Raw genomic sequence first — 16,852 nt, 5'->3', positions numbered from 1 at the left:
GAAAATTGTGGATCTAAACTGGGATCATTTGACTTTTTGGCAGGAAGAAAATGTGATTGTGGTAGTTCAGTTTTGCCTCCAATCTATTTAGTAACTAGTCAAGTAGATATCCCCGTTGCATTACCAAATTTATGAAAATGAAAAACCAATAAACTAAAAAAAAAACTATTAATTGCATGTCACTAAATAGAAACATATTGTATACCATTTATATGTTTATTTTGGAAATATTTTATCATTCACAGTGAATATTAAGATTTTTATCACAATGTTGTTTATATGTATATTTCCCCTATCTTCCTTAAAATTGAGATACATTTATAAACGAAATAATAAATTCACTGACAACTATAGACTGATTTTTTTTTATTATTTATTTAAAAAACTGAAAATTTGTGAAAAAAAAAATCATAAGTAATTATCTTAATTGAGAAAATAAATAATACAACTACTTTACATATTGTCATATATAAAGAAATATGCCAATAAAATGTTATTTTGATAACAATAAAAAATATTATAATACTTAACATAAAACTAAAATTTAGTTTAATTTAATCTTAATAAAATAAAGTTTTTTTTTTTTCTAAATAGAAATTGTATTAATGCAATATTTTAGCATAACATTTAATTTGGACTTAATACAAAAATTTTAAACAATATAGAAAGTTAACTGTATAGTCTACATAATGTGTTCCATAAATGTATTTAGGAAACACTTTATTGTATATTTTGATAAACATCCACAATTTTTTTTTAGTATTAGCAACTATGGGAGCTTTTTTGTGTATTACATTTGTTATGGATATATTTTATCCATAATGATTGTTAAAAACTAAAGAAAAGATTTAAATGACTAATTTTCATTTAAATTATTATTGTGTATTTTGCTTTTACTTCTTAAAAGTGTTTATGCCAGACTAGCTATTTTCTTGAATTTGAGAGTTGAGGGGCTGCGAGCCAAAAAATTATGTTATTTAAATAAAACATTATTGATACAATTTTAAATGCAAGATTCCGAAACTTTTTTAACCCATAGACATGATATAAGTTATTTCTGACAACACTACAACTAGATCTAGTAATTTTTTTACATTGCCAGTTTTAATGTCTTCTCATTTTCGCAACAGTTTACATGAAAATAATAAATTTTTGATATGGTTTCATAAAAAATATTTCTCGTTCTGGGTTGCATTTCTTGCAAATCAGAGACTCGTTTTATTTTATATTAGGCACTACTATGAGCCGAGATAAACCAGTGGTTAGAACGTGTTCACCTTTACTGATAATTGCGGGTTCAAACCCAGACAAGCACCACTGAATATTCGTATGCTTAATTTGTGTTTATAATTCATCTCGCGATCGGCGGCGAAGAAAAACATCGCGAGAAAACCTGCATATGTCTAATTTCATAGAAATTCTGCCACATGTGTATTCCACCAACCAGCATGGAACAGTATGGTGGAATATGTTCCAAACCTTCCAACAACCTCGAAAGGGAGAAGAGAAATTTAGAGGCTGCTGTTGTTGCTGTTGTTGTAGACACTGCTATCTACTTGATCTTAGGCTGAATTGTTTATGTTGTGTTATGAAAGGACTAATAGTAAATCAAACAAGTTTCTATATTATACCATCAGTATATTTAAATTCTGACTTAATCATTTATTTACCAATACAACTATTCTACAGCCATACAGTTCTGTAAATTTTCATTGATTTCAATATCACGACATTTGGCAGCATGCAATTCGCGACGAACCTGCAAAAAAATAATTTGGAGTGCTGTGATTTGTATGCTTGATTTAAATCCCAGTTACTGTTTTGGTGTAAAATATTCATAATGTTGAGATCAATTGTTCTATTGTGATGAGATATCGAATGGATTCAATAATATAATAATTAAAAATAACTGACTATTAGGCAATGATATTATAATAAACAGATATGACATGATATACCCATAATAAACAACAGAAAAAAGTGTGCCGCGCCGGTGACCGTTTATTTCAAATTTCGTTACAAGTAAAAAGGATAGCTTGATAAAAGCAATAAGTAAAAGGGATAACTAGATGTTTTAATTACGCAAAACGTATTACTACATAATTATGATGTATTATAACGTATTACTGGTATAATTATGATGAAAACGACTAAAGGCAAACGTCCCAATTAGGACGTTCTCTAGTCTTCACTTTTTGCGCGTTAATGACATATCTGTTTACTAGAACGTCATTGCTATTAGGTATATTTAATTTCGATAACTTTGTTGTGATTTTAGTTTATGATAATGAATATTATCGAATCATGTATTTGATCAATGAAACAACAGTAAAATAATACAAAGGTATTTCTTGATGTGATTAAAACTTACTTCATGCGTTATTACAGGATGTGACTGTTTCCTTAGCAGTTCAAAAAGTGCATCCCGTTGCTCTGTTGAAATATCAGCTTTATATCTTTGAACGAAAGTAAGTAATGCCTGATGCCATAGGACTGGTAGAGATCTAGAGTCATTTTGAAACCTTAAAAAAATAAAAGGAAATAATCATACAAGATACATAAATTAGTTTAACCATAATCTCAATATAATATAATGTTGCTTCATATTGCTTTTTACAAGTATAAAAACAGAGAAACAATATTAAACTTTTTTCTGTTTGTTCTTTCCATGTTAAATATAACTCTAAAAAACTTTTAGAGTCTATTCTTATTCTAAGTTTCTAGTGAACATTGGCACTTTGTTAAAATCAGTATGATTATTAACACTCAACAAAACTAAACTTAAGCATGAATTAAATATATTAATCTCTCTTATTCTGTCTATCTGTATTAAGTTCTATGGTGTAATCCAGTGCCATGTGCCAGCCAGAATATGAAATGGTTAACATTTTTACAGCGGCATTGTCTATTGACTGTGATTTGTCAATGCCATAACTTGTTCACCAATGCCTGTGAAATATTTAATTTAAAAATATGAAATTTTTACCTTAAGAAGTGAAAAACCACTGAATCAACAACTCTGTATGGAAGTGCATATTTCTTATCAAAAAGTATTCTCAAAAATATTGAATTTGCACCAGTATATTCCATTTCTGCTATTTTTAAAAGAGCCGCACTAGAATGGAGAACAGGTACCGAGTTTCGAGCCAGAACTGAACCAACTATTATAGCTTCACGCAATGTGCAATCACCAGCCTACATTAAAAACAGAAATTAAATTGTTAATGATGTCTTATTAAATTCATTATTACTCTACAGTTCTTCACTATAATCAAAGGGTAACTAGAGTAATGATAAAGAAATGGTAGATTTACATACTACATGCAATTTGTTAATATATATATTTTTTTATGTTATAGGTTGGCGGACGAGCATATAGGCCACCTAATGGTAAGTGGTCACCATCACCCATGGACAATGTAGCTGTAAGAATTATTAACTATTCATTACATCGTCAATGTGCCACCAACCTTGGGAACTAAGATGTTGTCCCTTGTGCCTGTAGTTATGTTATGTTATATGTATATAGTGTTGTTGAACAATACTACAAAATAAATTAAGTTTGTTAAACTTACTTCTAGCAGTGGTAACAATATGCCCTTCATAAATGCTCCTGGCTTAAACAATGCCTTTCTTAGAGCTTGATATAGGTGAAAATTTAATCTCTTATATTCGGCAAGATCATCACGAACACGAGGAAGGAGTACTAAATTGTAAAATCTCTGTGCCATTTTTTCTTTTAAATTTGATGCAAATATTCTCGTAGCCTAAAAACAAACGACCAGCAGTTAAAAAAAAAAACACTAAAGAAAACATATACTCATAATTTAAATAAAACTAATTATAACGGATGAATCGCGTATATTAATTATTTTTTATTTTTTAAACATCCCGACGTTTCGAGCACTTTGCAGTGTTCGTGGTCACGGGTAGACTAAGATGACATTCGTCTATTTGAAGAACAAAGGAAATATTATTAACAACTACCGCCAACGATTTCTCAATTGATATCTTGAGTAACGTTCCGGTTGCACGCAGAAGGCACTAACTGTATCTTTAGGTCTTGCAGTCTGTTGGATTTGGGATTTCAAATTTTTAATAAGTGGATCCCAGGTGTTAGAAAGTCTCCAACCATCTTCTCTATTGAAGTTCGGATGTTTTTGAATTTCAATAGCCTCGCGTATCATTCTAGGAATGAATCTGTGTTCTCTAGCGAGGATCTGTGGTTTATCAAATCGGATAAAATGGTTAGGTTTATCCAGAGCATGTTCACAGACTGCAGACTTAGAAGAACGCCTATTTTTGACATCTCCTATATGTTCCTTGACCCTGGTACCGATACTTCTCTTTGTTTGGCCTATGTAAGATAAACCACACTCACATTCGAGTTTATATACTCCTGCAGTTTGTAAGGGAATATTACTCTTGATAGGTCTCAAGAACTGGCTCACTTTCTTATGAGGCTTGTACACGGTTTTAATTGAAGCTCGCTTCAAGATGTTGCCAATCCTGTCTGTAACTCCCTTCACATATGGTAGAAATGCAGGTTGTCGCTCAACTGTGGGTGGCTTGATACGGCTTCTGCGATGCTGGCGAGGCACGGGCAGCTTGTTCTGGTGGAGTGCAAGCTTGACCTGACGTAGCTCGTCCTCTAGGTGTTCAGCATCGCAGAGATGGTGGGCTCTCTGAAACAAAGATTTGCCAACGGTAGCTAACTGGCTAGGGTGGTGGTGCGAGTCACCATTGAGGTATTTGTTGGTGTGTGTGGGTTTCCTATAAACTGTGTGACTTAATGTATTGTCAGGATTCTTGATAATAAGGATGTCAAGGAAAGCTAAAGAATTATTTGCCTCTAATTCCATAGTAAATTGAATGTTTTTGTTTATAGAATTAAGATGTACTAAAAATGCAGATGTCAGATCACTAGGTAATATTGTGAAAGTGTCATCTACGTACCGTTTGTAAAACCTAGGTGTTATAGGTCCGGAGCGAAGAGCCCTCTCCTCCAGGTCTTCCATGAACAAATCGGCGACCACGGGGGATACTGGAGAACCCATGGCTACCCCGTCAACTTGTACATAGAATTCATCATTCCACAATAAATAACCAGATGTGAGGCAGTGATGTAACAGCTCTGCATATTCAATAGGCATGTTGTGTGTCTGTAGCTTCCTCTTGACAATTTCGATGCAGTCTTGTATGGGTAAGCAGGTAAACAATGACTGGACATCAAAACTAACCATTGTCTCGTTGTTGGTTAATTTAAGGTCTTTGATTTCACCAACAAACTGGTAAGAATCCTTGACATACGCCGCAGTGTGTCCTCGGAGGGGTGATAATGTCCTTGCTATGTGTTGAGCCAATCTATATGTTGGTGTATCGATTTGGCTTACAATAGGACGCAGCGGAGCACCAGTTTTATGGATCTTAGGTAACCCATACAGTTTTGGAGGCTTTGCACATGTAGGCACGAGTGATTTTTTATCCAGATTTAGTTTCTCTTGGTGTTTTGATATTAATGCGGATGTCTTTTTAAGAATGTTATTAGTGGGGTCTTTATTTACTTTTTTATAAGTTTTTACATCCGATAAAATCGCGGAAATTTTCTGGTTATAATCACACGTATCCATCACAACGGTCGCGTTTCCCTTATCTGCTCGGAGGACTGTAATGTCTTTATTGTTGCGTAAGTTCTTCAGTGCAATAGATTCATCACGAGTAAGGTTTCTTTTCGGTGGCCGGCTTCGACGTAAAACACTCGAAATATCCTGTCGAATAGCTTCCGAGTCTTCCTTTGTGATGTTATTTTTGAAAAGACACTCCTCCACATTGCAAATAATGTCTTCAAACGGTATTTTGGATGGAGCCGGTGCAAAATTTAGGCCTTTGTTTAACACCGCAATAGTCGATTCATCATTCATCGGGATGTTTAAAAAATAAAAAATAATTAATATACGCGATTCATCCGTTATAATTAGTTTTATTTAAATGTGTAATAATCGCGAAAATTTAAGACAACATTATATACTCATAATGTTATACAGAATATATATTTTTGCTACATATTAAATAAGTATGTGACACAACTTAGTTATAATTAGACGGAATATAAGATAATTAGATAGAATAAACCTTTTTGCAATATATCAATATCAAAGTACGTACATATAGTACCAGAAGAGCTGGCCACTCTTTTTTCTGCATGCTAAACTTATATAATACAATAGCTGCATTCATGTAAAATAACATATACCTGGTACATAGCTGCTGCAGACCATGTTGTAGGTTCTGTTATGTACAAAATTTGTTCCCAATTTTGTAGATGTGGTATCATTTTAAATGCTTTAGGCAATTTGCCTGATCTATACTTTTGTAAAACATCTCGGACACCTTGATACATTGTCCTTATTCTGGAAAAATATTTATTCAAGTTATTTAAAATTTGAATATCAATAACATGCTATAGCCTGTTCCAACCACAAGGACCGAACTCAATTAAACATGAATTGAAATATATAGACAGCTAGAATAATCTATTATATCCATTATGGATTTGTGAAATTATGTTTAGAAAGTGAACAAAGCTGTTATCGGAATTATAGAAGTAAAATTAGTAAGTATATGGCATAGAGTAGTATTATAAATAATGATATTTTAATCAAGAGCTGTTTATAGAACATAATATAGATCTATTAGTAAATTGCATTGAATATGAAAATATATGAGTTGCTTATAACTACTTATTTTTTGTTTGCAATAGGACATACATATTTCATGAGAGTACTAAAATTCTTATCAAAGATTTTAATTACATTTATGATACCTTGGATCAATATTTTGCAATTTCAAAGTTTCTACATCAGAAAACTGTGTTTGTAATTCTGTATGTTTGTCTGTGATTTTATCTTTTATAATATCTGCTAATGTTCTTGTTTTTTCAGGTTTAGCCGACATAAACATTTTAAGTGCCTCTTCATCCTCTTCATTAATTTCAATGTTGTCATAATATGTATCTGGCTCCAAGTCATCGTTATCTGAACCCTCTTCATTATCTGATCCTGCATCTGTAATTGTTATTATATTTCTTCTTAATGTGTTATGGATTTTGATGAAAAAAACATATATACAGAAAAGTGAAAGCTTGACTTAGTAGCTAATACCAGAGTATCATAAAAATATGTAGTATTTGGTAGGTACAGTAGTTACATACAATAGCAAAAAAATCCATAATTTTCCCCATTTTCTATTATAAATAAAATACATCACATACATTACTTTGATCCCAATGTAAGTAGCTAGAGCACTTGTGTTACGGAAATCAGAAGTAAAGACGGTACCACAAACACCCAGACCCAAGACAAGATAGAAAACTAATTATGAAACGATTATGTCAAAATCTAGACGAAACTATGAGTATTGAGTATATAATAGAGATAAATAATAATATAGGTATATTAACAATTAATAAGAATATACCAATAAATGATACTGGGAGCGCGTTTGTTGATGTTGATGGACCTCCAGTGCCCAATTCCACTTGCTGTCTACGTGCAGCTTTCAAAATTTTACTGGATAAATCTGCGTTAACAAACTGAAAAAATACGTTATGATATAATAGCGAAGAACCTAGAATGGCTCAAGATTTGTTTTATTCCTTACATCTTCGTCATCATCATGTCTGTTTTTTTCTTTATTTCGGTTCTTATTTTTTACCGAATTCGAGGCTTCGATTTGATCAGCAAGAGCTACATTTTTCGCTACTTGTGATGGTTTAAGTTTTTTAGCTTTTCCCATTTTCAAATGTACGAATTTATGAACAAAATTAGATGAAATTACAACAACACGTGTGTTATAAATATAAATTACTTTTGACAATCGATTTGACAGTTGGCATTGACAGTGACACCGACTTGTGATTATGCCTGCGTTCTGAAATATCACTCTTGTGCAAGAGGATTCAAACTATATACTGCCTGGAATGCATTGTGTGAGTCGTACACAAGCACGCTAGTGTGCTATGTATAGGAAAGTAATAAGTTTTGTATTTGAAATAAGCTTTTTAATGGTTTATCTACAGTGAAAGACTTATCAACCATTTCATGGGCAATTTACTCTATAGTATGTTATGTTATTGTAAAGGTACGTATAGTACGACAAAATTTATATGTAGCATCGGCAAATGCAAAAAAACCGATTACTGCCGATTTATACAACTAATAGAAATAGCGCGCCATTCGACGCTATTCGTCGCTACAGATTCTCGCGTTAATTCAACCCGAGAAAGCAAGTGCATGTAAATTAACGTGTCAAATTGACTATATTCGTCAATTTGACACGTTAATTTACATGTTACATTTAGGTCATGATATTGCAAGTTATTACGTTTGTGTAAAGATCATATTCACGTAAAAAATAAATATTGATAATTTGGGATCGCGTAGATACTTAATTCGGATGTGATCGATGCTACATCTAAGTTGTGTCGTACTTATATTAATCGTATCTTAATATTTCTGAGCCAGTCATCTTTATGGCACAAAGTCACCTTATCTCGAATAAAATAAAAAAGGCGAAACGTAAAAGGCTTGTTATATTTCTTCTATTTAATAACGTACAAAAATTTGAAAATATTACAAATCTGATATGTATTAAAAACAAATAAACAGAAAAATTACGAAAAAATAATCGAATTAGATATTATAAATCAACTATTTTAAGGAACCTTTTCCGATCCATTTACCACAGGATTCACACGGGATTATTTTTCGCTGAGACAATATAAATGTATAAAAAAGAAGAATGACTGTTGTCTGTTTTCCCAAATGGGCTTGGATGAAGCCATTGTCAAGTAGAGACATCATCTGTACATCCTGTATCACAACTTTTTTGTATACATGAGGTGTTTTGGATAAATATCGGATATTTATTTATAATATAAGTATCGATTATTTACAAACCCTGGTTGAATTCACTTGACGATGATATTTCAAATAGCATCATCAAGTGAATTTGAAAAATAGAGGATTTAAATTTTCGTTGCAAATGAAAAACTACTTTTTGTGAAACTTTTTGTTCTCCGTAGCAGAAAGATTGTTTTAAAAATAATATTTTAATTAAAATGTCAATAGCGCCCTTTAATACAAAAGTCATGTTATAGTCTGTTTTTGAAGAGTTTACTGCGTATTTTGTTTGTAATTTTGTAGAAGAATCATGGACGTCGAGGTAAATAATATAATGGAGACCGTGATAATAGCTGTTTCATGTCATACATATTATAAAACTTCCATAAAGCATATTTTTTTGTATTGCAGAATCCAGCTTTTACGGGTTTCTTTAATGAAGGTCAGAAACGAATAGATATCGTCATAGTATTGAATGAGGTAGATGCCAATGAAAGTATGCAAGAGATTCGGTTGACTTTTTTAATGAACCTCATAAAATTTGGCTTCGAACTTGAAGTAGAAATAGGAAAGGTAAACTACTTTTCTTTAAGGAACTTTTTATTTGTAAATATTTATTACAAAGAACATTCCACAAAACCTTGAGGCTATAGTTAATTAAAAAGCAGCTAATCTATGAAAAATAAAAATCGAATTTGTTTGTACATCATCATATATCATCATCATATCGTATCATCTAAACACGGTAAGTTTGTAATATTGAAACTCTACATAAAGACTTTTGGACTAAGTCCTCTTTTCCTTTTGAACTCCAACTCCCAACTCTAACGCATGTTGGTAAATCCATGTTACAGATTTTCATCCGACTTATGCCCCCAGGATGATAACTTACACAACCTAGCATGAGATGAATTCTTTGTTATTTTATTTACTTGACCATACATAACTAATAAGGAATTATAACGTTCTTTTATGCCTTCCCCTACTCCTAATATTTCCTCGATAACTGCTCGTGTTACTGTACGTACTTACTATGAAAAAGATACAATACATTCATTTTATAAATTTACAATACAAATAAAATACTTGTACGTTGCATTTTAATAAAGCCTATGTTTGAGCGCTAGAGGCTGAAATAATTGTTTCTTTTTTAAATGGGCCTATTATGAAGCCATCTTGAGTGCATCTGGTACAAGTGTTTTATTTCTCATAACTTATTTTAACCGCATATAACTATCCTTTACATTTTTATAAATGTGTTTCCGACGCATGAAGAGGGGATGGGGTGGTTTATGGTACTGAGTGCACCGGAATAAAGTCTAAAAAAGCTGAGTGGGGCGGTGCCTTGTCCGTAGCTTAAAGCTACAAACGCGTCGAAATTTATTTTATTAAGGAGTAAGACATTGTGTGCGATAAAGAAAATCAGTGTTTCACCTGATACCCCTTTGTTAACGACAGATTCATTGAATTATGAGAGTTTCACAATACTGAATTCAGACCTTTGTTACGCACACACACATGTCCTAAAAAATATATGTGGCTAATTCTTTTGCAGTTGACTCATTCTTGAGGTTGAACACTATTGATGACATTCGTTATATTCGAGGTCATATTTAACAATTATATAATTGACCGACGCTAATGTAGCCCTGTTTTTTTCCGGAACTCCGTATATAAAATCGACCTTAACAATAACAGTCCATACAAAGCCAATCATTGTCAATGTGTTATCGTAAATGTAGTTGGTGGTAGGGCTTTGTGCAAGCCCGTCTGGGTAGGTACCACCCACCCATCAGTTATTCTACGGCCAAATAACAGTACTCAATATTGTTGTGTTCCGGTCTGAAGGGTGAGTGAGCCAGTGTAACTACAGGCACAATGGACATAACATCTTAGTTCCCAAGGTTTGTGGCACATTGACGATGTAAGGAATAGTTAATATTTCTTCCAGCGTCATTGTCTATGGGCGATGGTGACCACTTACCATCAGGTGGCCCATATGCTCGTCCGCTAACCTATACCATTAAAAAAAAATATTGGTATGTGATTTGTCCTACTAGACACTCACACAGACACAGGGGTCAGTGGAAATATAGATCAATAGATTCGATCTTCGTTACGTTACCTATGGGTATATTTCATTTTTTTTTCGTTTATGTACAAAAAGAGAATTATTTATCATTTTAATATTACGATAACCATTTCAGTTGCCGGAACATAAGGATTTGCTATTCGTCAAAGTGCACGCTCCGGACTCGATAATTGAAGATTTTGGCCTATTCTTTAATGAGCGCAGATTCTTTAAGGATGATCATATTGACCTCGTTCACCCATATTTAAATTTCATAGGAATTAACTATGAACGAGACTTAATTAAAACAATACGGTAATGATATGGTATAATAAATATACAGAAACATTATATAAATATTTACACTAAATAATTGTTATTTATGCGCAACGATTATAATTTGGACCTAACGTCTATAATTTAATTCACCAGTAATCAATACCCTGGGCCTGGTAACTACTCAACATTGGAGAGAAGCATGATTGTATATAAAATTCTTCTTCAGCTACCTTTTGGTCAATACGAAAATCACTACGGGATAGATAAGTACGTTTTAAATTAATTACTAAATCAAATATTGTGTACAATATTATATTTTATTTTAAATTGTTTTATCTTAAATTCTGAAAATATGTTTGGAAAAAAATTAATGAAGACAAATGATTACAGATTAATGAATTCAAATGTTATAGTAGATGCATTTGCCTTACATGATGGGCCATACTTCATTGTACCGACACAAGAAGCGTCTGAATATATAAACGGAAGACAAGTATCTGTTTAAAATATTATTTATATAATTTTTCTATTTAGAAATGTTTTTTAAAAAATTATAAAATTTATGCGGCTGATTTTTTGATCTGGTCTGTTCTGAAGATAATATTCGAATCGATTATATTTCACTATTCGACTTCGCCAATTATCGTGAAAAAATCAATTGATCATGACAATTGACATTGAAAAAATCATTGGCGTATCCGTTAATTTTACATTCCCATATCAAATTATTCGGGATAGTGTGTTGTCTTAATTCATCAATGCTTAGTAATAACTGAAATGATAAACCTATATTTTGTAGGTGCTTTTTTATAATTGGGTTGGCTTTATCAATATATGGAAGATGCAACCAATTCACATGATAAAAGAGTACTTTGGTGAAAGGGTAAGTTTTCTTGATGAAGGGTATTGACACGACTAAAAATATTTTTCAATATATCTTACTTTTTCTTCCGTAAGGTTGCTTTCTACTTTAGTTACTACGAGTTTTTCAACATCATGCTTGCAATTATAACGGTGCTTGGAACACGGATTACAATTGATCAATATAATGCAAAAGCTAAGTCCGATTTATTTACGTAAGTTAAAAAAAACCAAGCTTCTTTTTAAAAAGAATACGGCAAGGAAGCTATTTGCTTATTGCGTTAAATTCAAGTTTCATCCAACAAATGCAGGTTCCTTAGCACGTTTTCATGCACAGCTGATCATGAGATGAATAAAGAAACTAATTTTGAGGAAGAACTATTGCCAGAATTATGAGTCGCTTCATTAACAGAGATGTTTTTAATTTAAAAAATCGGGGATTTTGTTCGTGTATATTTATATACCGCTAGAATAATGAGTTTTCAATGAATCTTTCATTTTTTACTATCTTATATTTCTCATTATTTGAAATAATAGTTTCTATATAGATATATTTTTAGAACCAGAAGTAGGAAGTAGGTTAACCTCTAAAACAATTAGCTTTAATTTATAATAACAATCAATCTACCACAAAAGAAAAACATTTAGTCTACAACACAAATAACCATCAATAATCACATTACACCGTAATTATAATTGCAATTCTCAATGTGTCAACAACAAATCTCCCGCCTTTTTTTTTAAATAGGGAAGTTGTATGACTTGACGCTGATGTGGCTTGTTTATTCCAACAATATATATAAATGTTACTCTAAGATTACAAACATCGTTGGATTACAATCTATGTCGTGAGATTATAAAGTGTCAAAATATTGTAAACAGTGAAATATGATTGCAATTTAACGCAAAATTTACAGCTGATCGTTATTGGCCAGTCTCACAATAAGAAGAGAAGTCATTCAATCAGGAAGAGCTTTCGACAGTTAAAAAATTGACGCGGAACAGTTTGCAAACTAACAGTTTAACTTCGATAGATTAAAATGTAGCGAAAAATAATGCGATAAATTTCAATCATATTTCACATTTCACAATATTTCGACAGTTAACAATCTCACGAGATAGTACAATCTATCATCTAACGATGTTTGTAATCTTACGGTGACATATACAACTTAAAATGTATGCTTTATGTTGTAAATCAGATTTGCTTTTGAAATAATTAAACACACGGCATTTTGCTACGGAAAATCCAATGCATAGTGAAGGCTTATTATGTCGACAGAATGTCTCGTTGGTGGACAGATATGGTTAATTTTCAACGATTTTGATGTAATAATTTTAATAATAATTATCAAAAAATTAGATTAAGAATAAAAAGCTATATTTCTGCCTAAGGTTTAAATTAAGAATGCCTTTGTTTACACTTAGTTAATAGATATCCTACTATTTTTAGGAGGCTTGCTTGTGGAAAATGGCCAGAATTTGAACCTGGTCAGAAATTGTGCGGGGAGTGTCTAAACACAAGCACCTGTCCTTCTCTGTCACATAAACACTACTGTTGGGAAACAAAGTTTATTGCGAGAATTGATGACGAAAACATGTTTAATTTTACATTTTTTGTCTCAATTTGGGGTAAATATAATGTTTTTTCAGTAAAATCTCCAGTTATGCAACCGAGAAATATTATAATGCTTTGGAATATAATTTTAATAAAATTTTAACAAAAAGAAAAACCGACTTTAAAATAAATAAAAATGCACTAAAAAGTGATAAAAATAATTGCATATTTAACATATTTTTGAGAGTCCTCCTAGGTAAAATGAAATGAAAAATATTAGACTACTTAAAAGTCGATTTACGATTATATAACGTAGTTATTGTTATATTTGGAGCCGGTGTCAGCCAACCCTATATACTATAACTTTATCTATCTAGAAACTACTTCGGGGACAATTTCAAAAGAAACTTTCAAATAAAGCAAAAATAGACTTTCGAAAATGCGGCTTTAATACGTCATGCGACATAAACTACAAGGATCCCTCGAAAGAGCTGTAATCAACCTCAGTAAAAAAACTTTGCAAAAGAGCTATTCGTATGCTATGTCGTACATCATATGACATCACATCATATACACAAAATTTGATTAAAGACAGTAAGAAATTCTGCCCCAAATCGCACCCTAACTATAAGCCGTTTAGGAGTTCCGTCAATACATAGTAAACAACAAAGTCGCTTTCTCTGTCCCTATATCTTTAAAACTACGCAACGGATTTTGATACGGTTTTTTTTTTTTATAGATAGTGTAATTTAAGGGGAAGGTTTGTGAATACAATAAATGAACAATATAGTAAAGAAACACTGACAATTTTAGAAGTTTGCAATGAGATGTCGTAAATAATCAAATTCTTTAGTATATTTAGTATCAGTATTGCACCCATGAGAAGTCGGGTCGGGTCGCTAGTTGATTATAATATTCAATTATGACAATTACATGAACATAACCACGTTCCAGAAGGTGATTCAAATATCCAAGTACCCATAAATAAAAGATTCGACCGAGTATTGCTAACGTGCTCCTCAGAATTGTTCCGTTTCCTCTCGTTCCCTTAATTTGTCATGGATCCTATGCTCAGAACCTTACCAAACTTTCACCAAACGACCCTTAAAGTATATCCTTTATAATAAAAAATGTGCCAATCAATTTTGAGTTATTCACCTATTTATTGCGCACATACATAATGCATATTTAAGACTTATGTCGTTTTCATACGGATACCATCATCGGAAAAAAATAAAATTAAAATGAGACCCCACGACAAGCATTACCTTTCAAACAAAAAAAAATAAACCTGTTTTAATCAAGCATAACCTTAGTACCTTCCGACATCAAACCAGACACAGCAGTCTCAGTTATATTCAGGTCTTTTCATCCTTACAATTTTGTATTTCTAATTCGACATTACAAATTTTGCACATTAAGATTAAGATTTTACAGAGGTGAATTCAGAATGCAAATCCTTTTTTTCTTTTCTTTTAAAAGTTGATGATGCTTGAAATCATGTAATGTTGTCTTAAATTTTCGCGATTATTACACATTTAAATAAAACTAATTATAAAGGATGAATCGCGTATATTAATTATTTTTAAACATCCCGACGTTTCGAGCACTTTGCAGTGTGCGTGGTCACGGGTAGACATCATAATCATAATGGACAGTCTACCCGTGACCACGAACACTGCAAAGTGCTCGAAACGTCGGGATGTTTAATAAATAAAATTTTAACAAAAAGAAAAACCGACTTCAAACAAAACACTATTTTAAAACAAATGAATATGCACGAAAAAGTAATAAAAATAATTGCGTATTCAACATATTTTTTAGAGTCTTCCTAAGTTAAATGAAATGAAAAATATTAGACTACTTAAAAGTCGATTAACGATTATATCATGTAGTTATAGTTATTGGTATATTTGGAGCCGGTGTCAGCCACGGTGCCCTTGCCCCAACAATCAAAAGAAAGAAGCGATACGACACCCTTGATTGATCCCGTATATTATTGTGTAAAAGGTAATTTGTAAAAAACATATTTGTTAAAGTATTCTCGTATTGTTTTTTGATAGATATACTGTAGGGTTTTATTGGCTGACACCGACTCCAAATATAACAATAATTATAACTACATGATATAATCGTTAATCGACTTTTAAGTAGTCTAATATTTTTCATTTCATTTAACTTAGGAAGACTCTAAAAAATATGTTGAATACGCAATTATTTTTATTACTTTTTCGTGCATATTCATTTGTTTTAAAATAGTGTTTTGTTTGAAGTCGGTTTTTCTTTTTGTTAAAATTTTATTTATTTTTTGATTTTAAGTGAAGCTGATGATAGATGAAGATGTTGACTAACTAATTTTTTTTAATATGGATAGATTAAGCGTTCCGTTTATATGAGTCAGAAACTACTTCGAGGACAATTTCAAAGGAAACTTGCGAATAAAGCAAAAATAGACTTTCGAAAATGCGGATTTAATACGTGACGCGGCGTAAACTACAAGGATCCCTCGAAAGAGCTGTAATCGAACTCAGCAAAAAAACTTTGAAAAAGACCAACTATATTTCGTACATCATATGACATCACATCACATACACAAAATTTGATTAAAGATAGTAAGAAATTCCGCCCCATATCGCACCCTAACTGCGAGCCGTATAAGAGTTCCATCAATACATAGTATAAAACAAAGTCGCTTTCTCTGTCCCTATATCTTTAAAACTACGCAACGGATTTTGATGCGGTTTTTTTTAAAAGATAGTGTGATTCAAGGGGAAGGTTTGTGTATATAATACATGAACAATATAGTAAAGAAACACTGATAATTTTAGAAGTTTGCGATGTGATGTCGTATATAAACAAATTCTGTAGTAAGTATATTTAGTATCAGTATTGCACCCGTGCGAAGCCGGGGTGGGTAGCTAGTTGATTATAATATTCGACTATGATAATTACATAAACATAACCACATTACGGAAGGTGACTCAAATATCCAAATAACCTATAAATAAAAGATTCGACCGAGTATCGCTAACGTGCTCCTCAGAATTGTTCCGTTCCCTTCCGTTCCGTTACTTTGACATGGATCCTGTGCTCAGAACCTTACCAAACTTTCACCAAATTACCCTTGAAGTATATATTTTATAATAAAAAAAGAATTATCAAAATTGGTTAACGTGATTTTCA

General features: G+C 32.0%; 2 protein-coding genes across 2 annotated transcripts in view; one reads left to right on the top strand and one right to left on the bottom strand.

Moving 5' to 3' along the window:
* Positions 1–1,617: 1,617 nt before the first annotated feature.
* Positions 1,618–7,881, bottom strand: LOC124540548 (bystin). The gene is made up of 8 exons (XM_047118211.1): positions 7,660–7,881; positions 7,477–7,591; positions 6,824–7,064; positions 6,254–6,410; positions 3,576–3,767; positions 2,987–3,195; positions 2,372–2,522; positions 1,618–1,759 (listed from the first exon to the last, which is right to left on the bottom strand). The coding sequence occupies exons 1-8, from the start codon at positions 7,792–7,794 to the stop codon at positions 1,679–1,681; spliced, it is 1,281 nt and encodes a 426-aa protein (XP_046974167.1). The 5' UTR covers positions 7,795–7,881; the 3' UTR covers positions 1,618–1,678.
* A 1,269-nt stretch (positions 7,882–9,150) lies between these two features.
* Positions 9,151–16,852, top strand: part of LOC124540456 (anoctamin-5-like) — a 40,329-nt gene continuing 32,627 nt past the window's right edge. Inside the window, exons 1-8 of the mRNA XM_047118054.1 lie at positions 9,151–9,222; positions 9,312–9,473; positions 11,108–11,286; positions 11,404–11,517; positions 11,641–11,743; positions 12,050–12,133; positions 12,208–12,326; positions 13,565–13,743. Of these exons, the coding sequence (XP_046974010.1) occupies positions 9,211–9,222; positions 9,312–9,473; positions 11,108–11,286; positions 11,404–11,517; positions 11,641–11,743; positions 12,050–12,133; positions 12,208–12,326; positions 13,565–13,743 (952 nt within the window). The 5' untranslated portion in view covers positions 9,151–9,210. The remainder of the gene's footprint in view (positions 9,223–9,311; positions 9,474–11,107; positions 11,287–11,403; positions 11,518–11,640; positions 11,744–12,049; positions 12,134–12,207; positions 12,327–13,564; positions 13,744–16,852) is intronic.

The sequence above is a fragment of the Vanessa cardui genome, chromosome 2 (genome assembly GCF_905220365.1).
Source record: "Vanessa cardui chromosome 2, ilVanCard2.1, whole genome shotgun sequence".
NCBI lineage: Eukaryota > Metazoa > Arthropoda > Insecta > Lepidoptera > Nymphalidae > Vanessa > Vanessa cardui.
Note: the sequence above shows the minus strand (reverse complement) of the source record. Positions and strands in the feature narration are given on the sequence as shown.

Coding starts and splice junctions, on each gene's coding strand:
- LOC124540548 (XM_047118211.1), bottom strand. CDS start 7,794: ATGGGAAAAGCTAAAAAACTTAAACCATCACAAGTAGCGAAAAATGTA. Junction 7,065..7,476: donor GCTCCCAGTATCATTTATTG/GTATATTCTTAT, acceptor TAACAATTACAG/ATGCAGGATCAGATAATGAA. Junction 2,523..2,986: donor GTGGTTTTTCACTTCTTAAG/GTAAAAATTTCA, acceptor TATTTTTTTAAG/GTTTCAAAATGACTCTAGAT.